The 23154-nt window shown below is 41.0% G+C and overlaps 2 protein-coding genes across 2 annotated transcripts; both read left to right on the top strand.

Annotated features, from left to right (window-relative positions):
* Nucleotides 1–14152: 14152 nt before the first annotated feature.
* slc18a3a (solute carrier family 18 member 3a) lies at nt 14153–15713 on the top strand. Its single transcript, XM_034552500.1, is given in 3 exon segments — nt 14153–14741; nt 14744–15492; nt 15495–15713. Coding segments are annotated over 3 exon segments (1557 nt in total).
* A 1278-nt stretch (nt 15714–16991) lies between these two features.
* On the top strand, nt 16992–22981 carry chata (choline O-acetyltransferase a). The gene is made up of 15 exons (XM_034552362.1): nt 16992–17182; nt 17504–17572; nt 17877–18068; nt 18162–18280; nt 18803–18856; nt 18937–19117; nt 19344–19521; nt 19597–19766; nt 20199–20299; nt 20404–20532; nt 20623–20745; nt 20840–20981; nt 21150–21212; nt 21309–21446; nt 21665–22981. Exons 2-15 carry the CDS (start codon nt 17525–17527, stop codon nt 22094–22096), a joined length of 2070 nt encoding a protein of 689 aa, XP_034408253.1. The 5' UTR covers nt 16992–17182; nt 17504–17524; the 3' UTR covers nt 22097–22981.
* Nucleotides 22982–23154: the final 173 nt, after the last annotated feature.

The raw sequence follows: 23154 nt of genomic DNA, 5'->3' as shown, positions 1-23154 counted from the left end.
ACAGTGTTAGACAAGACACAATAACATACTAGTTATCATATATTCAACATTCTTACAGTAGGTTAAAAAAACCAAGCAGCCCACTCCCATGTTATTATTTAATGTAGCATATGATTTTAGTATGTAACAGGATAATAATTCATGTTATCAACTAATGCATGATCAGTGGAGTGTGTTTCTTTAAGATGCTCTAAAAGGCTGTTAGACCTTTTAAACACATGGGATACTTTAGCTGACCTAGTTTCTATATTATGATACATTCATTCATGACATTATAATGTAAATTGTCATCAGTTCAAATCTTATACAGTGTGTTTGTCAGTCCAATTGTGTTTTAGAATTTAAATTACAGAGTGATTAACATAAAAGAATAACTGACAATTATCGAGCAATTATTGGATGATTAATAAAGAAGAGAAACTGTCCAGAATCTTTTTTGTATTATTCATTGCCTAAAAAGCAACAAGATCCATGTAACGCCACGTCAAGCAGATCACAAAAAACGCCTTCTTTTAGTCTTAAAAACATCGCCGGTCTACGCCCCTCCCTCTCCTCTTCAGCGGCAGAAACAACACTCATCCACGCCTTCATCACCTCTCTACTGGACTACTGCAACAGCATCCTGTACGGCACATCCACCAAAATCATCAACAAACTTCAATACATCCAGAATTCAGCTGCTTGTCTCCCCTCCCATTCCCACTCCCACACCAGAGACCGTATCACCCCAGTCCTTCAAAAGCTCCACTGGCTCTCCATTCTACCTCCTTGTTTCATGGATTGTGGAGGTCCATTCATACATTCTGTCATATTCATTGAATCTGTTTATGTAACTCTGTAATGCTGTTCATTCTGTGCACACAACATCTATTGCATCTGTCCATCTGGGGAGAGGGATCCTCCTCTGTTGCTCTCCTGAAGGTTTCTTCCCTTTTTTCCCTGTCAAAGGTTATTTTTGGGGAGTTTTTCTTGATCTGATGTGAGGTCCTGGGACAGGGATGTCGTATGTATACAGATTGTAAAGCCCTCTGAGGCAAATTTGTAATTTTGTGATATTTGTGATAAGAATCCAGTTCAAACTGCTCCTCATCACCTAAAAAGCCCTTCACAACCTCGACCATTCATACCTTTCTGACCTCCTGCACCGACCCCCCCCCCCCCCCCCCCCCCCCCCCCCCCCTACTCTGTCCAAGTATCGGTCCTGGGGGGACAGGGCCTTCTCCATTGCTGCCCCCTCCCTCTGGAACTCTCTCCTTAGCACCGCAGACGTTCTCCGTCATTCACCACTTTCAAAACAGCACTTAAAACTCATTTATTTAAATCTGCTTTTAACTTGTGATGCTAGTTTTTATTTTGTTTCTCACTATTGTCATCTTTCTTGTTTATATTGTTGTTTCTTCTATTGTTTGTCTTTACCATGTAAAGTGCCTTGAGTACCCTTCAAAGTGCAATACAAATAAAACATATTATTTATTATTATTACCCACCATTAGTAAGAAAGATAATGCTCCTTGTGATAGTATAAATGACCCTGAAGTGTTCAGCTTTAATACCTTAGTATACCCAACTGTTACCAGAGACCACATTGAAGTTATGCATCCATCAATGATTATAATATATGTATTATTCTAAAAGAAATCCTTCTGTGTAATGTACTTTTATTGTTCATACTTTAAGTATTCATTGATGTTAAAATGTATGTACATTATAAACGTTTCTAAACTATGCTATTGTATTAAAACGTGTAACTTTTAGTTATCAGTTTTTCCACCACTGGATATGTGCCAGAGCAATTACAGCAAAGTAGACGTTCAACCAGCACGATGAAGAGCTTACACCATACAGTAGAGGCCCCCAGTTGGTGTTTCTAAGCAGATTCATTGACGACAGCCTGTCAGTGAAGCAGGTTGTTGCATAATGATGTGGTACTGACACATTTACAGGAGGCAAAGCCAACATTCTCATTTATTCCAGCTAATTTAGTCATCTGAAGGAAACGGAGGAGAGATAAGACTCTCCGATGTCATGAAATTCTCTTGAAATGAGGATTAAATATAGATAGATAGATAGCTGTGTTTGTGTGTGTGTGTGTTTTCAGTTCGTCCAGGAGCAGCGCAGGGCTTATGTTTGTTAAGCCTCATAGCAGAGGGGATGAATCTGGCCCTGCCCCTGTTTGCTTTTGAATACAGAGGCAGCAGAACATCGGCCAGAGGGCATTCTGAGGGTGTGGTTTCTGGATCTCTTGATGTTATCATAACACAAGTCCCGCTGCTTTTCTCTGTTGTGGTTCATAACACATACTGCTCAGGTGGGCAGGCGTATCCAGTTTGCAGGTGTTCAAATGTAGGGACTGCCAGGGAGGAGACAATTCTAGCTTTTCAATACATTGATATATTGCCTGAGAAGCTCTGGTTTCATTAGCTTATGATAGAACATAAACAGCATGCGACAATCACTACCCAAATGGAAATAGACAACAGTTCCAGCTCTTACGTGTAAATTCAGTTTTTAACGTGCACAGAAGAGCATCAGAAATCCATTTATCTGGGGCATGTAAGACCTCAGTTAACCAGTTCTCCTTAAAACACAGGATACACACATCCCTGCATTCTTTCTCCGTCCAGATCATTGGCATTTTTTTTTTATCAATATAAAATGTTTATCCCATCCTTCATGACGTGAGCATCAAAGTTCCCAGACATTGATGCACATATGGAGCTGTCATCTGGTGGGAGGAGTTATTTTGACCCCACTTCCTAAAGCTGCAGGCCAACATGAACAACTGCCAGTACAAATGTATTTTTAGAGTTTCAAGGAACATTGTACAATAAATTATTAGAAAAATAATACCTGATGCATTAATGGGATTTATAGTAAAAATACTGATTTAAACCAGACTTCTTCAAGTTACTGCTGGATTATGTTAAATTTGAACCCAAATGTTGAGACCAGTATCTCTCCCCCCCCCCGGTCCCATCCCCCACACACACTCTTACAATAAAACATATTCAGGTAGTTAGAGTCCACTGAGGATTATGTGTGGTCAACCAATGAAGTTTTCATATGGACTTTTTGAGAGATTTACACAGCAACATGACCACGAGTGCGGAAGAAAGAGAGAATCAACGTGGAGGAATGTTCGAGAAAAAAAAAAGTCATATGAATCAGCAATGAGGGAGAGAAAACCCCCCAAAAATATCTGGCTGATGGATAGTTGTAACACTGGATACGACCTCAACAGTTTTTGTATAAATGCTCCATCCATCAACCTTGCTGTAAGTAAGTGACGTATCAAATATAGATTAGGAGAATCAGATGACTGAATCTGGGAGTAAATAACATGCAGTTATCACACTGTGGGAATTAATCTGATGTTTAACTAAAGAAAACACATGACTGAATGAATGATAACTGAGCTTGAATAATTCTTGAATAAATAATAAATAATGTGTGATGTTGCAATTTATTCTATATACTGTATATTATATGAGTCTATAAAAGCGGCTCATGCTGAGGCTGTATTTAAGATGCATGTTAACAATAATGGTAGTCAGCTGATGCTTAGTGTGAACACCAAGAATCACCATCTTTGTTGGAATGACACATTGATTCTAACACCTTCGAAGGACCTCATGCTCAGCCAGGCGCTAAGACGAGGTGAAAAGTCAGTCTTGCGCCTCACATCGACCACACATTCATTCTCTCCATTAGTGATCGTGATTGTCAGTGAAGCCGATTATATAACCCCGGGCCCATATGACGACATACACACACACACACACACACATGCTCTTGTTGAGCAGCCACAGGACAATCAATGGTAATGCTGACCACAGCTGCTCCTCCAATCAATTCATTCAACTTGTGAAATCACACCATTTTACACAATGTGATTTACATGAAACACAGACGTGCAACAATATTGGATGCAAGTCTAATTTTAAAGCAACTATTAAATACACACCGAAGACATTAAGTATTAGAAAACTATTTTTCTTTTTGAAGAAACCGTATTCTGACAGGATTAGTGTAATCCACAGATGAAAGTGGAGCTGTGCGGCACTGCCCTTTAGAAATTGCTGTTTTCATTCATTAAACTACTCACTTTGACCAGTATAGGGTCAACAATATTGTGACCACTTCACACTATTCACACCCCGACACACATACACATTTCAATCACGGAGAGACCAGTTAGATAAAGAAAGGATGCATGTTTGTTAACAGATGATATGAAATTTTGGCGCTTGGACTCTGCGGCGAGATTTGCAATTGAGGGCCGACTGCCCCGATCAGCAACGAGATAGATCCCCAAAAGGAAGTAGACCACAGCTAAAAATCTCCCCTAAAGAATGTTTACTTACCGATCGGGAATGAGCTGGTAGCGAATGATCGATGATGGCATGAGCTGCTAAGAGATGAGGCATAACAATGAGCATGACAGAACTTTGAGGATAGGCGATTAGAATCTGCGATATACCATGAATGAGTTAAACATGAATGAAGCACTACGATGACTAGGCCGCACTGGCCCGAGCATGATTTTATTCATTTATTTTCCTTGGCCAGCAATGGCTTGGAGACAAATGTCCTGCTTGCAATGTGTGGCTTGTCCGGCATTGGCTGATGGTCAGCAGTGACCTAAATAGCAGTAAGTTGAGCTGGAACTTCTTGACTAGTGTCCTGGAATGACCGCAATACATTTTAGAGATTCCCATATGGTAGTAGAATACATGGATGTGAATGATTAGCTGAATACGTGATTAGTTGAATTAAATTATTGAATCTTATGAGTCATCTGACTGGAAATGTCGGATAAGAGCAGCCAGAGAGCGCCGGTTGGCCACCACATGTATATGCATGCATTGAGATCTGGGCAAACGTGATATTGAGACTTTAGATGCTATAACAGCAGATATGGTAACATACAGTAGTAGTAGCAAAACTCTAGTTAAAACACGACTGACGAGGGATTTAAGGCACGCTAGAGGGAATGGGTCGAGCCTGAAGAATCAATCTATGCTATACATGAGGAAGGTCAAGAGGGAATTCTGTATGGAACGACGGGATGTTCCCCCGGGATGCTGCTGCTGCGTTAACTGCGATTACTCTTAACGAATCGCTCAGTGGTGCTGTGACAAATGCCCAATGCTGCGATGTATGCGATTGCTAGAAGGTACCCGATGATAGATTTGTATAGCGTTTGAAAGAGACCGCAAGCTCGGATTTAAGGCGGCATCCTGGTAGACTCCCTGTGATTGGCATGGATGCCGGTGAGATCATGCGGCAACATGTTCATGCATCAGACAAAGTGTGGAGATTCCACTTCGACCTGGTTGACGGAATCCTTCTGGCTCTGTTGGCTCCGGCTAGCGAGACATGATGTGACCAGTTATCGACATGACTGGGCGAAATACGGACATGAGTTTGGCGTGGCGCTCTATGGTGGGCTCAGATTGTTGCGGGCATTTGGGTGTGGGGGTTATACTGAGAGTCGTGCTCTCGGTATAGCTCTCGTAGAGTCCCCGGTACGCAGTGTAGCGTGAGCTGCCATTCAGATTGGCATCCGCATCTCCTGCGTCGACATCTCCCTGCGCTCGATCCTCTCCGCTGGTTCGGCTCCCTTGCTTGCATGAGTCACTTCCTCCCGGCTGTATACCTCCTTCCCTTCCGGCACTTAGCATTGTAAAACCACTAGAAGCAGTACCGATTGCCCGAGAGAGATGCAATGACGTGGAAAAGCGAAAACATGCTTGGATAGTATCATAGGTTAAGCAGATTTAGATGAATTTGTTTTAAGGGCTGTTACGATGCTGATGCTGCGACATATTGCAATCCCGCTAGGGGAATCCCCATGCTGCTGGGGCGTATGCGGTTCAGCTAAAGGATGCCCAATGCTCCTTCGATGTATGCAATGATTTTGCTTCTCCTCTCGTCAGTTGTTACGGACCTGCTAGGATGAGGCGTGAAATAGGCGTTATACTGTCGATCTGATGCCATTTCGATATGCTCGACACTTATTAGAATACGATACGGTGGCAATTCCCGCAACGATGTGCATGTAGTGGATAGGATAGGATACGACAGTGGGCGTCTGAGCGGGAGTAAGTGATAGGATGGATATAGCGCTATTTACCTGATATGACTATGTAACCCCACTTGCCCGATCTGTTTGCTATGATGCCACAAGTCAGGCCGCTTTGTATGGTGATTTGTAGTGGCTGGAGGGCTGGGTGCCCTGCTGTGATCGCTGGCCGGCCATGGCTGGAATGCGTGTCCTGCTGGTGCCGAATGATGTAGCCGGCAGTAGCTAGCGGGCTGCGAGCGCTGCTTGGATGCGTGATGTACCCGGCAATGGCTAATGGGCTGCGTGCCCTGCTTGGATGTGTGATGTAGCCAGCAATGGCTAATGGGCTGCGTGCCCTGCGTGATGTAGCCAGCAATGCCTAATAGGCTGTGTGCCCTGCTGGAATCATGATGCGGCTAGCAATGGCTAATGGGCTGCGTGCCCTGCTTGGATGCGGCCAGTGATGGCTAACGGGCTGCGTGTCCTTCTTGGGATGACCAATTTGGCCGACACTGTCCTCTGAATTGCTTCTGAGTTCACTTGGATGCCGGTGTATAACGTGAATGAAAACCATACGTGGAAACAACCTGCTCTCGCGTACATGCATTTGAGATCGAGGCTGTAATGATCCTACGGACTCACTAGGTCGACGATGGCCTGGACATGATGTGCATTAGGTGCGGCTGGGAGGGGAGTGTAGGCCCTCAACCACCAATGTCATTGCTTAGTGGCAGTTTAGGATTTCTAGGGGTCTTTAGCGCCGATGATGGCCGAGGCGTGAGTAGGAGGCGCCCTTTCTTTTAGTTTATTTTTCCTTCTTCTCTTTCCTGCTTCCCATCTTTCTTGTCTCTCCTCTTTCTTCTTCTTCTTCTGTCCTCTCTACATCGTCGTCGCTCTTGAGAAATTCTGACGACTGGTGAACACATTATGTGACATTTGTGTTCCTGTTACTCACCCGGGGCAGGAGAGTTTCTGGTGGAGCATCTCGCACGATGCAGATTATGTTGAATCCGGAGTAGAGGGAGGACGGCGTCTGGGAACCTCTGACGGTGATCCGTAGGAAGCCCCCCCCGACGTATTCCCCCCCGACTTGTGGGAATACGCCAACGCACGATGGGAGAAGGTTTGCCTTAATGCCGGCTGAGCATGCTTATTGAGCTCGAGATGGGGTCAGCAGTGGCCAGCACTTTGCTTTGATGAGGCCACGTGATCCAGCTTGACAACTTTGTGGGCTGCACGGATATGGACAACTTTTGAGCATGTCATGAATGACCGTACCTTCATCATCCCGATCGCCGTCATTGCACGTTTGTTAACAAAACGATAGGACGAGGATGCAGCATTAGAGGTTTCTTTTCTTTTTTTACACTGCAAAACTCTGGATATTGAATACTTACATTACATATCATTAAGGTGACACTTTTATCCAAGCGACATACCGTGAGTGCGTCCGACCGCGAGTATGAACTCGGAACTACACGAGCAGGAAGTAACGTTTCTCAAGAAAGCCAGCCAGGTAAATGAGTGCCTTTAACCTGGCGACCAGGGAGATTAAATGTGATCCAGCTGTGTGACTAGTAATCCTGATCCGGGACCGGCCTTGTAGATGCCTTTAGTAGAGAGATTTGGGGCTCGCCGCAATTACGGGATTTACGGTAATATTTCACCCGTCGAACGGGGAAATGCCAAGAGATTGTTACGGTCTGGGCGGCGGCTAAAACTACTGACCGCGGTCTGACCATATTTATATGATCGAGGAGAAAATCCGGGTACGACGTGCTGATTAATGCATTTTCCTCCGGTGATGAACGTTTATTTCTAAACAATAATGTGAGTGATGTCCTCAGAACCAAGACAAAGAAATTTGCTGACCAAATTGTATGGGTTGTATTGCCCCTTTGAAGGTATTTCAACAAATTAAAAGGATTGGGATGGACTATAATCTGTCACAAATAACACTAGAAAAACATAAAAACAACATCACACAAAGGCAACATCTGAGCACAAGATGGCATACAGTAGTTGTAATACAGGGTCAATGATTTTCTTTTTTATCATGCTTTTATAAATGTTATTCTAAGCCAACTTCAGGAAATTGAGATCAAGATTAGAGTTTCTAGTGGAGTACCCTGACATTTTGCAGAAATACTTGTGGCACCCAGCTGCCACAGAGTCCTCAAGCCATAAGTATTTAAATATGATTAATGAGGAATACAACTTTTAACCCATATACAATATGCATCTATTTTGAAATGGATCAGTGGGGGTCAGTTTATGACCTCTAGACCTCCGTGTTTTTTTATCCTGTTCTCATGGCTGCTTGTTAATCACATGGTTAGTGTGGGGTTAAGATTTACTGCACTGAAAACACTGACAACATTTCCTTTTTAAATCCTATTATAAATCACTGTGCCTTCTGTTGTTCACAAGCAAAGAGAGAGAGAGTTTCAGTAATAATTGTCTATATTTTGTAAGTATTATTCAAGTTCCAAGGTAGATAGGATGGCATAATTGTAATTCTTTTTTTGTTATTCAATTGAGATTAACAATACATTTGTGTTGTTTCTGTTTGCAAGAACAATTAATGTCAATTGCATGTTCTGTGCCTGTATGACGTAAGCCCACCACTGCACACACACCTGCCTGAAATTGTTTTTACATTTATATGAGATTAAAGTCAAGTTTGTATTGTTCATCTCTTTTATCCTAAATTGCTTATTTTAATTCTACGAAACCATGAATGGAGAGAATGGAGCCTAAAATAACTTCATAATTAAACTTTCCTTATTTTATTATTCAATTCAATTCAGTTTATTTTGTATAGCCCAATATCACAAATTACAAATTTGCCTCAGAGGGCTTTACAATCTGTACACATACGACATCCCTGTCCCAGGACCTCACATCGGAAATTATTATTCTGTATGAAATTTTTAAAAGTAGTAATATTATCTATTATAGTGGAGCCTGGAGTGTCTAGTTTAAATATGGAGGAGATAGAGTTGAAACCTTGCGCTCCATAGGGTTTAATAGAGTTCCCATCTCCACAAGTGAAAAAGCTGTATATTTTTTGCATTGTTACAATAACATTTCTGCATATTAAAATGAAAAAAAATAACATTTTACTTGCTTTACACATTTCACTTTACTGCACCACCTAAATTGTTTTTAATAAAGTGATGGCATGAACTGTGCCAACATCATATATTACTTTCAATTTCTTGTAAAATTCTATGACAACTTTGTATTTAAAAGCCTCAAGGCTATTATATTTTGATATTCCTATTGCTTTGAGTTGTAGGGTGATGTTAGCATTATTTGTGCAAATCTAAACTAAATCCAAGCAATACCCCCAACACATGGTTGTATTCAATGTATTGATCATTTCTGTAACATTTTGCTGTATTACATAGTTTTGTTACAACCATCATCATCAAAATTCTGAAAAAATTATTGGTTCTTTTCTACCTCAAGTTGGGATATATAAACAATGAAAGCCCTTTTGAGGATCTGTGCCTGTGCTAATAACGGTGTCAGCATTAGCAGCTGCACTATGCTTTGATTAAATGAATGGATTTCACACATGGGTTTGATTGTGCTTTTAATCTGGATTATCCAATCAATCAATTTGTTTTTCCTAAATGCAGCGTATATGTTATTCTGTATTGCTTGAATGTTTCAGTTCCCTTGTATGTAAACGCATACAATGTCTGTTTGGCCGAGCTCTCGTAGTGTATTGATGGTGTAATGTCCTCTACACTACATGGACCACCAGCGTTGTGGAGTCACTATCTGTTCAAACACTGTGTTGCACTACATGAACACTGGACTGCAATCCACATTTATCTATCAATAAAATGTTTATTTGCAATGTCTGATTGTACATTAACATGAGATATGCTTACAAAAGTATTAAACACATTTTCCAGCCATCTTTTCCTTCTTCCATTCTCTCTTGTGTCCTTTTCTTCCTGCCTCTTTTCAACTGATTTAAACATTTTTAAAAACCTAAACGGTGTTCTTCTTTACTCTGCTGACCTTTGTTTACCTCATACTGGATGTGTGACTGTAATCTGTAGTTAAGGGTTACCCCGCTGTGGTATTACTGTGCCTGCCTGCCTTTATTTTATTTTATTTATTACTACATCTCCGACCACTATGGACCACAGCTAGAATGCAAAATGTCAACTTTAAAAGTCTCTCAACACCTTGGCAAAAGTATTTAAACAAAATAACTTGCAACTTGTTGCTATTTATAAATGTCTGGCCAATCTATACTTTCTATCCATTTACAGATTTCAGTCTGATAAAAATAACTTAAAATTGTAATAATCCAAGTCCAACAGGGTATTTGTGTGCGCATTTGGCTGTAGTGGCTTAGGATTTTGTATGGCTGTTAGAAATTAATACTTTGGCAACTGCACAAAATTACATGTTGATCTTGAATCTCCTGAGCTACTTTCAGACCAGATCAGAGCAGAATATAGCAAAAAAATGTTGATCCCCCAACACAAGCCAATCCAGTTATGAGGACAGTTTTGATCCCGCCCTCAACACTAAACTCAAATCAGATAGTCCCCCCCCCAAAAAAAAATATCTGTAACTACTATGTCACTGTACATGTGTACGTACGTGTGTGTGCGTGTGTGTGTGTGTGTGTGTGCGTGTGTCTGCGTGTGTGCGTGTGTGTGTGCGTGTGTGTCTCTTGGGGGTGAACCAGAAGCCAACGCAGAGTTTCTGCCTTCATGACTCTGCTTAAGCTTTCCAGTTACCGTATGTTCACTGAGGGAAATGAATGTGATTATCAAAGCTGTTCTCTCACTAATGTGACGTAACGTTTCATCGGAAAATAAATCTGAAAAATGTTGAGCCCCTTTTTGGAAACATTCCAAACATTTATTGAATGCATCTAAACCGTCTACGTCAAACAAAAGCTCCCTAAGGGAAACGAATGGCTGGATTTCTCAGATTGTCTTTAGTGGTTTGAATCTAAATTGATTGCATTCAACCACTGAACCACTTCAGTAGTGTTATCTGACATGTGTATATATCATAGACCATTGCACTTGTCAGAGCTCTCCTAATAAGGCTTGATTCACCACCAAACAGTAGTTTCACTGACCATGAAAAAGTCTCATCAGAATCCCAAAATATCTCATCAAAAGAGAGATGTTCTGGATTGACAAGTGTTACTCGTCCTAACAGGCTTTAAGTATACAGCTTTACTTTGAGGCCAATCTTAAAGTTGTGTTTCAACCTTGATTAATAATACCAGTCTTATTGAGCACAGTGGTGGTCTGTGTCTTTAATCCCAAAGCATAACCAAACTGGGACTCGGCATGCCATAGTGTTTGGATGGTTGTTTGTTTTTAGTTTTGAATATAGTTTTGTGTTGTTTTTCTATGGTTTTATTTTGTGGGTATTTGTTTCCGGCGTTTTGGTGATTAGGATAAGGGCATGAAATGTAATTTCCCATTTTTATGGATGAATATATTGAATCTTTGAATATTTGTGGTTGTCTTCTTGTACTTCTGTCTGGTGTACAAGGTTAACTTGTTACGGTTACGAGAACTGGGTCTTTGACTGCATCATCAGGTGTACGATGTGAGCAGATAAACAAAGAATCTCCACAAGATACTCCATCGATAGTCTAATGTGGACATTGTTACACTGTATAAATAAATAAAGTTGTATAAAAGGAAAGTTGTCCTTTGACCGTTTTTTCGTGAACATTTATAGGGTTATGAGGACATCTACTGTCTGAATGAGGACATGACACCTAAAGAGAAAACCAACAGGGAAATAATGTTGATTGATTCAAGCAACTTTACTGAAACCCAAGATGCCAACACACATCTCTGGTTAATAAATTAGTGAACACATTATTTCCTTGACAAGTAGTTTTACTTTCTCCAACATGATCACATTAGTAGAGTCAATCACCATCAAATCAACGCTGATTTTATTCTCTATTCAGACAGAATCAAATATTTAGGGTGGGGGTGGGGGGTATGTGCAGTAGGGTCCTTTTCCGTTTACAAGAGTTCTTTGACCAATTTATTCTTCCTCCACTAGATGTCAATACTGCTCTTTCTAATAATTAATCTGAAACCAACTTTAAAATAAAAAGTGTCATTAGTTTAACTTACTCTTATAACATTTAGAAGCAGCTGAAACAACAAAAGACCGACAAAACACACACAAAATAGAAATAATCACTCAGTTTCCAAAGCAATGTTCCTGTTGTAAAAATGTTAGTCTAACAATGTTAGATAGATACTTTATTAATCCCCAAGGGGAAATTTGTTATCATAGTAGCGCCCAACACGTTACAGACACCAAATGGAATAGACTAAATAAACTCCACTAAATAAAAAATTATATATATATATATATGTATATATAAAATATATATACACACAATATAATACAAAATAACTGTGCAGTGTGTATTAAGGAAATTCAAATTAAATTAAATGTAAACAGAGTGTGCAAAATGTGCAAAATATGTAAAATATATATAATAGAATATGAATAACTGTGCAGTGTGTATTTAAGGACATTAATGTGCAGTGTGTATTTAAGGACATTATGTTCTAAAAACATCAGAGAAAACATCTGACTCTAATATGAGAAAAACATATCTAAAGACGTTGATTTGCATTCGTAAACAAATTATTTATCCCCAATAGTAGGTTGCTGAGTTCATATTGCTGACAGCTGCTTAGGCTTTTTTGAACCAGGAGATGGCGCTGTCAAGCTATATCAAAACCCCCAGATCACGTTCTCGTTTTGGTTAAAGGATATCTTGAAGTTGATATATGATAGTAGGAGTATGTCTATATATCTTCAGATGTAATACATTATAGGGTGAACGTTTACAAACAGAAAAGTAACAGGAAGTTGGCGGTAAGGGACAATAATATAAAGAAATATAGCGTTTACGTTGAAATCCTGTCAGTTGTACATGAAGACTTATTTTGAATCAGGGATGCAGTGCTTTGCTCATTTACACCCTCAGCAATGGGGATGCGGGCCTTGAACCTAAACTTACTTCGACTCGCTGCTGTCCGGAAAAAAAACCTTTACAAACTAAATGCAACGAGAGGTTGTATTAGAAAGGAAATGGACGATTCAAAAGATTACATTTCATTTTCATTATTTAAACCTCAGCCGCATCTTCTGGGGAGCTGTCCACTGGATAGTGGTGCTGAATCACTTGTATTCTTATCAAGAAACGCTCGCTTATCTTTGTGTTGCTTCTGAGCTCCAGTTGTATAACTACATGTTTCCTTATGTTATTGAGTGGCATTGCCAGAATTTTAGCGATGTATACTTTTATTAAATACAATAATCAAATTCCACTTAACTTAAAATTGAGGAGGTTAAATATAACATATTGGAGGCAAGAACCATTGGCTCTGTCTTAAACCAATTTACCGGACGGCAATGCGCAGTTGAGATTTTTTAATTAGCATAAAATATCTTTTGGAGAGCAGCAGGACATGTGCGTCACAGCCATCGGCGAAGATGGGAGTGGGGAGGGGGGCACCTATGGGAGTCAACAAACTGCAGTGTGGATTCCTTCCACGGCCGACAAAACCAGTCCGGTTCATGTTATATGATGACTTGGCTCACAGCGTTACAGGTGACTGGAGACAGTTGGAAGCGTCTGGGAGTCGAAGGGGCGCAGAAGACGGACCTAAAACAGCAAGTGTGCTTATGGAGCCGGCAGTGTGAGCTGTAGTGAATCCCCAACCTGTGAGTGCTTCCCGGGACCAGCGCGTCACCTGTATGACGGGGTATGAGACAATGAAGCAACTAGGGACCACGGGGATAAAACGAGTCCAAGTCACGGGAGTGGAAAAGCGCGTGCGATGACGGAAGGCGCAAGGGATAGAGCAGAAGAAAAGCAGAGGGAAGTTATCTAGCTCATTAGTAGGGCTCCCGGTGCTTGGAAAAAAAAAAACTAAATTAGAGACAGAACAGATGTGCCAGGAGTGCGTAATTCTATAAACAAATCAACACGGGGAAGCCGATTTTCTTTCTCAAAAGGCAAGGCTTGAAACAGAAAGGGAGCTAATCATGGAGCCGGAGGGGACCACAGAGGGACAAACTACTAATTTCGCACAATCTGCCGCCACCAAACTGTGCCAGATGGGCGAAAGAACTAAACAACTGGGCAATGTGATCCAAAACCCAGAACGGCAGAAACGGATTATTCTAGTAATAGTCTGTACAGCACTTTTGTTGGACAACATGCTTTACATGGTCATTGTGCCAATCATACCCGATTACCTCGAAGAGCTACAGAAAGCAGCGGATCATGCCGAAGCTGTTGCACCGCACTCCAACTTCACTAACAGCACCATCCACAAAACAACCAAGGGGAACTTCGACCTGCAGATAGGTGTTCTGTTTGCCTCCAAAGCCATCCTGCAGCTCCTGGTGAACCCGATAAGTGGCACGTTCATAGACAGGGTCGGGTATGATATTCCACTCTTCATTGGTCTCAATGTCATGTTTCTGTCCACCCTGACTTTTGCCTTTGCTGAAAATTACGCGACTCTGTTCCTGGCGCGCAGCATGCAGGGCTTCGGCTCGGCTTTCGCGGACACCGCGGGGCTCGCTCTGATTGCAGACAGGTACACAGAGGAGAAAGCGAGGACCAAAGCGCTGGTATTGCCTTGGCTTTCATCTCTTTTGGAAGTCTTGTGGCGCCCCCCTTTGGAGGGGTCCTTTACCAGTTCGCAGGGAAGCGGGTGCCCTTCCTAATTCTCGCCTGTATCTGCCTCCTCGATGGTATATTGTGCCTAACTGTGCTGAAACCCTTTTCTAACCGAGAAAGAGAAAACATGCCAGTGGGCACCCCCATGTATAAACTGATGATTGATCCTTATATAGCTGTAGTGGCTGGTGCTTTAACAATTTGTAACATCCCTCTCGCCTTTCTTGAACCAACTATCGCCAACTGGATGGAGGAAAACATGCATGCCAGCCAGTGGGAGATCGGCATGACATGGTTCCCTGCCTTCTTCCCTCATGTTTTAGGTGTATATCTCACTGTCAAATTAGCAGCCAAGTACCCTCATCTTCAGTGGTTTTACGGGGCTATAGGTATGGTGTTTATAGGCGCAAGCTCCTGTACAGTGCCAGCGTGTAAAAACTTTGGGCAGCTCATGATCCCGCTGTGCGGAATCTGCTTTGGCATCGCCTTCGTGGACACGGCGCTCCTGCCAACCCTGGCTTTACTGGTGGATGTGCGACATGTGTCAGTGTATGGCAGTGTGTACGCCATCGCAGATATCTCTTACTGCGTGGCCTATGCCATAGGACCAGTGGCGGCGGGACAAATAGTGCACGACCTGGGCTTTGTCCAGCTAAACTTGGGCATGGGCCTCGCCAATGTGGCTTTACGCACCGGCGCCTCCTTCTGCTGAAGAACGTGACACAGATGAAGCCTTCGTTCTCCGAGAGAAATATGCTGCTGGAGGATGGCCCAACAGGACTGTATGATACGATTAAGATGGAGCAACGAGAGAAGAAAAGAAAGGGTTTGTGTACAACACTAGACGAGAATGGCATTGAAACATTTGCACAACGGTCGTATTCTGAAGAGGAATCCTCAGGAGGAGAGTATGCGTAAATGTCCCTTAGCAGAGTGTTAAAGTATAAGTGCCCATATATTGAATTGTGTGCATCTCTTCCGATCCAATCAATTGCATAACACGATTAGGATTGTGTAAAGATATTAATTATGTACAGCTTCTGGTGAGAATTCTTTCGGGTATTGTCAAATGAAGTAGCTTCAAGCTTTTGCAGTAGAAAGGCCCTCGCCGGACTTTGTTCATCTTAAAGTGAGAATATTGTGAAAGAATTGTTGAGATAAATGTTTATTCAATAACAGTGTTTATGACTGTATCAGAAACTGACTCATATTCAGGGATTGTGTGTAAATGTATTTGAACAAACGAACAATTATAATGTATGCGTCTTTCAATGTAATCTGTAATCATTTTGCCGGAGTTGTGCTGCTAAACTCGATATGCAATACTGTGTCACACGACGGTTTTAGAAAGATACAACGATGGAAATTAACTGAAATCTTCGTCTTGGTGTCTGAATATTTTTTTTTTGATTTTGGATGATGGAATGCATAGCCTCGTTGTGTGATCTACGACTGTACATACATGTATATTCATGTAAATAATTAAATCAATATTATGTGAACGACAGTGTTTATGGAAATTATTTATTTAGGCAATTCATTTCATAACTTACACTTCATTACACTTATTGAGGTATATATGACACATTTAATTCCCTCTACATGTGAACATGATTACGATAATATGATGTTACTTTATAAATTACGATTATATTTATAATGCATACGTCGTTTTCACTTTGGACGTTTGCATTTGTTCGCGAATTAATTGAACAATCGAATATTAAATATATGTTACGGCCTAAACTGAGGTTGTGATGCTTATACACAGTAATCTATCCTATATATATATATGTACATAAGGCAACTTGTCATAAAAAATAATGGTTTTGGAACTATAATAATTTAAGATCCTGAAGTTGATATTGTGTGTAAAATCCTCAGTTTGTCAAAGCAATGGTTCAGAATGCAAATCGTTGCACATCATTTTAAATACACAACGTCAATTAAATGAGTCGAATGCAGTTCGGTGTAATCAATGTGCCCAAACTGGACTGAAAGTGTTGAGAATCCAGAAAGCAAAGGAGAAAGTTCATGCATGACATCCAAAGTGCTGCACAGCGTGTGAGCATCTCAGGCGTTCAGTTCGTGTGTAAATAAGGTGGAGTGAAAAGATGAGGTGCCAAATAAACTTCTCGACGAATAGCAGGACTTATGGGAGGAGCCTGGCAGCCAAGAGAGTGAGGTACCCTCTCAGCATCTCTCCTGAGCCAGCGAGGGAGATGCACTCTTTCCACGTTGGAGATTGAAAGATGCTCAAATTCAAAAAAGGATCAACGTAGTGACATTTAAAAGAAATTCCACCAGAAATGGATTCAAGTCTAGACGGATAAACATAAACTCCTTGTTCGAGCCCCAGGACGAGTGAGACTGGTCTTTTTTTTCTGGTGAGTAGAACATTTCTATTTTTAAGTGATGGCAAATTTGATAAATGTACCCTATTATCATAGTGTTATTTATGACAGCTTGTTAACATCAAATACGCAAGTTTGCTAAACAATTTTGAAAAAGATGTGAACGTCTTCCAAAGTGTGCATTCTTTTATTGTTTTAGGAGTGACAATTGTATTTATTGAGTATGGTACTTTTGTCTGAAATATTCCTACAGTAGTGCAATGTCTAAAGACAACTGCTCTTAGACCGTCATAGTGATATTATAAAGCGACTTGCATGATCTTAATACTGATAACATTGTATTTGTGGACGCAGAGTCTCAAAGGCAGCGCCAACATGCCAGTTCTGGAACAAGAGCCCGCCAAAGGTTTAGGAAGCAAAGATGTAATTATAAACTTGACTTATATCTACCGTATATATGAATATATAGTCTGTTTCATTATAGAATATGCATGATATGAATAATGTATTACAAACAATAAGGAACATATAATATATAATTACATTAAAGAACACTAATAAGCATTAGAGATCAAATTGACTTTTATTATATTTTTTTAAATAATGTACATACTTTGGCACTTAAATTAAATATTCTTTTTCTGAGTCAAGTGAACAATTTACAACTTTGGCAAGCAGCTATTCTCAACAAGTACAACTAAACATGTTTATTTGACATGCTGCTCAGGGTCTTCCTAAGCTGCCCCTCCCCGCTCTGAAAGACACACTGGACGTGTACTTGAGGTGTATGGAGCACCTGCTCACAGAGGAACAGTTCAACAAGACCCAACATGTGGTGGAGCAGTTTGGAGCACCTGGAGGAGTGGGGGAGCTACTCCAGAGCAAACTCATGGAGAGGAGGGACACCACGGCAAACTGGGTGAATAACATCATCATGTCACACAATTAAACCGTTTTAAAAAGGCTGACTAGTTTTGTTTCTTTAATCGAATCCCTCTACGTCTGACTGTAGGTGTACGAGTATTGGCTGAATGAAATGTACCTCAACAACAGACTGGCTCTGCCCGTCAACTCCAGTCCTGTGATGGTCTTCCCACAGCAGCACTTCAAGGCTCCCATCGACTCTTTAAGGTATGAGTCAAAGTACGGAGAGAAATGAGTCATGAGAGAAACCTCACAGGACAGATCACAGGTCATTGTCACCCAGTTCCCTTGTTGGCCGTCCTCTACAACAGAAACTGTGAAGGAAAGGAGCTGACATTGCCATGCATTATTAAAAAAAGTAACCACTTGACAGGCCATTTTTGTTTATTAAAGACATGAGAAATTAGACTGGTTTTGATTGATTATTGCAAATTGAACACTTCCATGCGACCCATTGACAGATAGGGTCATTACCCAGAACACCTTGAGGGCTGTGAGGCCAGTGCAGGCTACTGGTGGCACGGCTAACAGACAATGAAGGCTGTGGTTTGGTTAACGTGGTATTGATCTGAGACTGGCTCCTTAACCAGATGATTTACATAAAGCATTATACTGTTAAGCGTAATACAGCGAAGTACAGAGAGTGTGAAAAGGAGAGGCCAAGTACAACATGCGTGTGTGGGTGTGTTTTGGGAAGTGTTTTATCATTTAAAAGTTTTTCTTTCCTAGGTTTGCTGCTCACTTAATTTCTGGGGCTTTGGAGTACAAGACTCTTCTTGATTCGTAAGTTACTTTCCAATAAGAGGTCAAATGAACATGTTATTCATATGTGACTAAAATGCCTGACAAAGTAATGTTTGTAGACGTGCCCTGCCTGTGGACTGTGCTCGGGGCCAGCTGGCTGGAACTCCCCTTTGTATGGAGCAGTACTATCGCCTCTTCACTTCCTACCGCCTACCGGGGCCTGAGAGGGACACACTCGTGGCCCAGCAGAGTAGCGTGATGCCAGAGCCTGAACACATCATTGTGGCTTGTAAAAACCAGGTCAGACACAGTGAAAAAACTAATCCAAAGTTGTCATAGACTAGTTTGTCAAAGTTTAACAATTACTAATTGTAATAATCATCCTTTCAGTCTCTGATACCCTTCAACATCCTACCATATTTTAGAAACAATTCTCCTGCATTATGGATTCCCAGCTAATATTGAAATAAGACCTGAGGGACAAGTGCACTGAAACATCTTGTGTCCAATCTGAATCTCTGTCCAGTTCTTTGTGCTGGATGTGGTTATCAACTTCCGCCGACTGAATGAAAGAGACCTGCTGACTCAGCTGGATAAGATCGCCAGGATGGCTGACAGCGAAGAAGAACTGCTCCCACCTATTGGTCTCCTCACTTCAGATGGACGGGCAGAGTGGGCAGAGTCCCGCAGTGTGCTAATGAGAGGTACGAGTCAGGTGGATCTCAGTGTTTCCAAGGCTATTTTCCAAAACAACCTTTTTTTCCCTGTGTATGCTCCAGAGTCTACGAACAGGGACTCTCTGGACATGATAGAACGCTGTCTGTGTCTGCTGTGTCTGGATGATGCCAGTGGGCTGGCGCTCAATGACACAACACAAGCCATGTTGATGCTGCACGGCGGAGGAGTGGCCAAGAATGGTGGCAATCGCTGGTACGACAAGCCAATGCAGGTTAGTGAGCACAGGCTACTTTTAATGTTGGCCCCCTTAACTTGTTGCACACTGTCCCATAATGTTTTAAAGAACGGGTTCAACAGTTACAGAAGAAGAAGAAAAAGAAGCGAGGAATGTATGTGAATGAGGGATTAAGGGATCCTCAATTAATGCTGTAAATAACTGAACATATTCATGTTCCTATCTCACAGTGCCAGTGAAGGTAATTAGCCAATCCCAATGCCAAATTAACAATTTACATTGAAAGAAATCCTGACATTGGATTACAAGCCGTCAGCCTGAGACATTAGCATACACTTTGATGGAGATGTTTTGATAAATTGGAGGCTTCCCTTTTAAATGATGTCTTCACTGCAGATTAATTGAATATTAGGTATTGCAGTCTGGTTAAATGAGAAAATCCCACTGACAATAGCATGACTGTGTCAGTTTGTTGTAGGAGCTGACGGCTGCTGCGGAGTCGTGTGTGAACACTCTCCATTTGAAGGAATTGTCCTTGTGCAGTGCACAGAATATCTGCTCAAATACATGTAAGAAATGAAATGTGAAATGAGTGTGTGATATGATTAGAAAACTCAAATAAGACTCCTAAAGAAAACACGCCAAATGATATAATATACTCATGTGACATTAGGATTGGCAGCCCATCAAAGCTGGTCAGGGCTGCAAGTGTGAGCGAGCTGCCTGCACCACGCAGGCTCCGCTGGAAATGTACTCCAGAGATTCACAAACTCCTCGCCTCTTCTGCAGACAAACTACAGAGGTGTGGGCTTACTCCGGTGGTTGTACAATCAAATACATGAATAGATGCTTTCAGCTTTTACTGGACCAGGATGTATCCTTATTTGCTCAGACAGGTGAAAAATCTGGACATGAATGTCCACAAATTCTGCGATTACGGGAAAGAGTTCATCAAGAAGCAGAAAATGAGTCCCGATGCCTACATCCAGGTTGCTCTTCAGTTAGCCTACTACCGGTAAGAAGAGATGATTACAACAGGGCTGATTCTCATACGACACATTAACCCAGAGCACCAAGCTACAAGGCGTTGTCTTTGTGTGTTTCTCCAGATGTCACGGCAGACCGGTGTCAACCTATGAGAGTGCTTCTATTCGGCGTTTTCAGGAGGGCAGGGTCGACAATATCCGCTCAGCCACACCAGAAGCTCTGGCCTTTGTCAAAGCAATGACTGATGGGAAACTGAGCACAAACGTAAGATGTTATACTCAAACTGTCCAATTTAAATAAGATTGTCAGTTGTCTTTAGCTACAATGTCATTGGATGTTCTACTTCAGTCAGTGTTGATGAACTCCACCATGATAACTATGCTTACTGGGATGGAATAATCTAGTATTTGACTCATTTGTTTACATCTCCAGGATGCGGAGAAGATGGAGATGTTACGAAGTGCCATAACCGCACAAACAAAGTATACTATTCGGGTAACTATTCTCTAACCTCAAACAGATTTCTATGACAACATTGACTTTACTTGCCAAAGAAAACACCATAACACATGAATTAATTCTCCTTTTCAGGCCATTACAGGGATGGGAATCGACAATCACTTACTGGGACTAAGTAAGATTGCACATGAACTGAAGATGGAGACGCCAGAAATATTCAAAGACGAAGCCCATCTCATCAGTAATCAGTTCATCCTCTCTACAAGTCAGGTATTGTCATCTGACATTAAAACATTAGACTGAAGCTATATTGAATCAAAAATGTCTTAAAGAGGCATTCTACACATGAAGTTTCAGTCGGAAGATATAACATCAGTGTTTTTTCGGCTTGTGCTTGAGATGTAAAATGTGTTACAGAAAGACTGAGCTACAAACACACTAGTTAAATTGTCAATAGATCTGTACTGAAGTATTCGCTCTTCCCTCAGGTTCCTACTACTGTTGAGATGTTCTGCAGCTACGGGCCGGTGGTTACAAACGGATATGGAGCGTGCTACAACCCCCAGTCGGACCACATTATCTTCTCAGTGTCCAGTTTCCGCGAGAGCTCGCAGACATGTTCAGCAGACTTTGTCAAGAGTCTGGTTCAGGGACTCCTGGACATGAGGGACCTCTGCAATAAATGTAATCACGGCTCCAATCCGACGCAGCAAACACAGGGTCAGACACTTGAGACGCATACGCAAACAGACACAAACTGGCCAAACAAAACCCCTCAGAGACCAAATGACCTGACCAAGAATCAGCAAACAGTGCCACAGGTTCTGCTGAAGACACCAGACCAGACTAAAGTGGAGGCTCAGACCCAGACCTCTTCACAGGAAGAGGCACAGGCGTTGAAGAAAGGGAAAAAAGCATAGGGAACTGTCAGTGCCAGTGAAAAAAGTGGTGATGTGATTTTAAATGTATTTCTGTGCTGTCAAAATACGCACTCTAACTGTGAAACAAAATGTTACGTAAACCTGTGTTGTTGTATACTGTACAATGTATGACGTGCTGATCTTCTAATTTATTTATTCTTAGAGAATATTAGAGGTGTTTGGTTATTATAGAGGACATTTTCTGTTGTCACATACAAGAATATCCAACATACAGCACTAATTCAAACGTCTGTCAAAATCTGCAGGTAAAAGAGAATCAAGCTGAGCTTTTGATTGTTGTTTTGCACTTAACTGATGAATCAGCCAAAGAAAAGAGTACCTTTATTTTTTGGGATGAGGAACAGTAGTTTGTCATCTCACTAAATGTCAACTGAGCATGCTGCTATCTAATGGTTTTCTGAAGATTAACTGGTTCAAACTAGAATCGTCTATGCAGTTTCCATTTTTGTCGTCTATAAATTGTGTCTAATGCACCAACAATACACGTGCTATAACTTATATGTCTATTTAACAACAAAAGTATCCTTTCATAAAATCATTAGATGTACTGACCAACATGCTATTTAGCTTATCAAAGAATGTTAAATGTGATACAAATTGTTTAATTGTAGATTTATGAAAAGAATATATCAATTAATTTATTTATTTTTGTATCAAATAATTTAATGTTACAAAGTGTAAATGTAGGTTTAAAAAGTAAATATATGAATCGTACTAACCAGAGGTTATCACTGTGCTAACGACTGTCCAATTGTATGTATGAAGTTCTGTTGAAGAATAAAACAATGAAACCATAAGGCTTATTGCTGTCCACAGAGTAGATGCATATCAATACCATGTTTGAGCAATAAATAATCTACTCTGATTTGAAGTTTACATACTTATTTTTTCTACAATGCACATTGATCAACATCTGCAAATGTGTCAAGATTATGGCAAATAAATAGATGTTCTTTTAAATATAAATATGTGAAATATGTTTAAAATAAATATGTGCAAACAAAGTAAAATCTGAATCTTGAATCTTACAGTATATT

Source organism: Cyclopterus lumpus, chromosome 15, assembly GCF_009769545.1.
Source record: "Cyclopterus lumpus isolate fCycLum1 chromosome 15, fCycLum1.pri, whole genome shotgun sequence".
NCBI lineage: Eukaryota > Metazoa > Chordata > Actinopteri > Perciformes > Cyclopteridae > Cyclopterus > Cyclopterus lumpus.
This window is presented reverse-complemented; position numbering and strand designations above follow the sequence as displayed.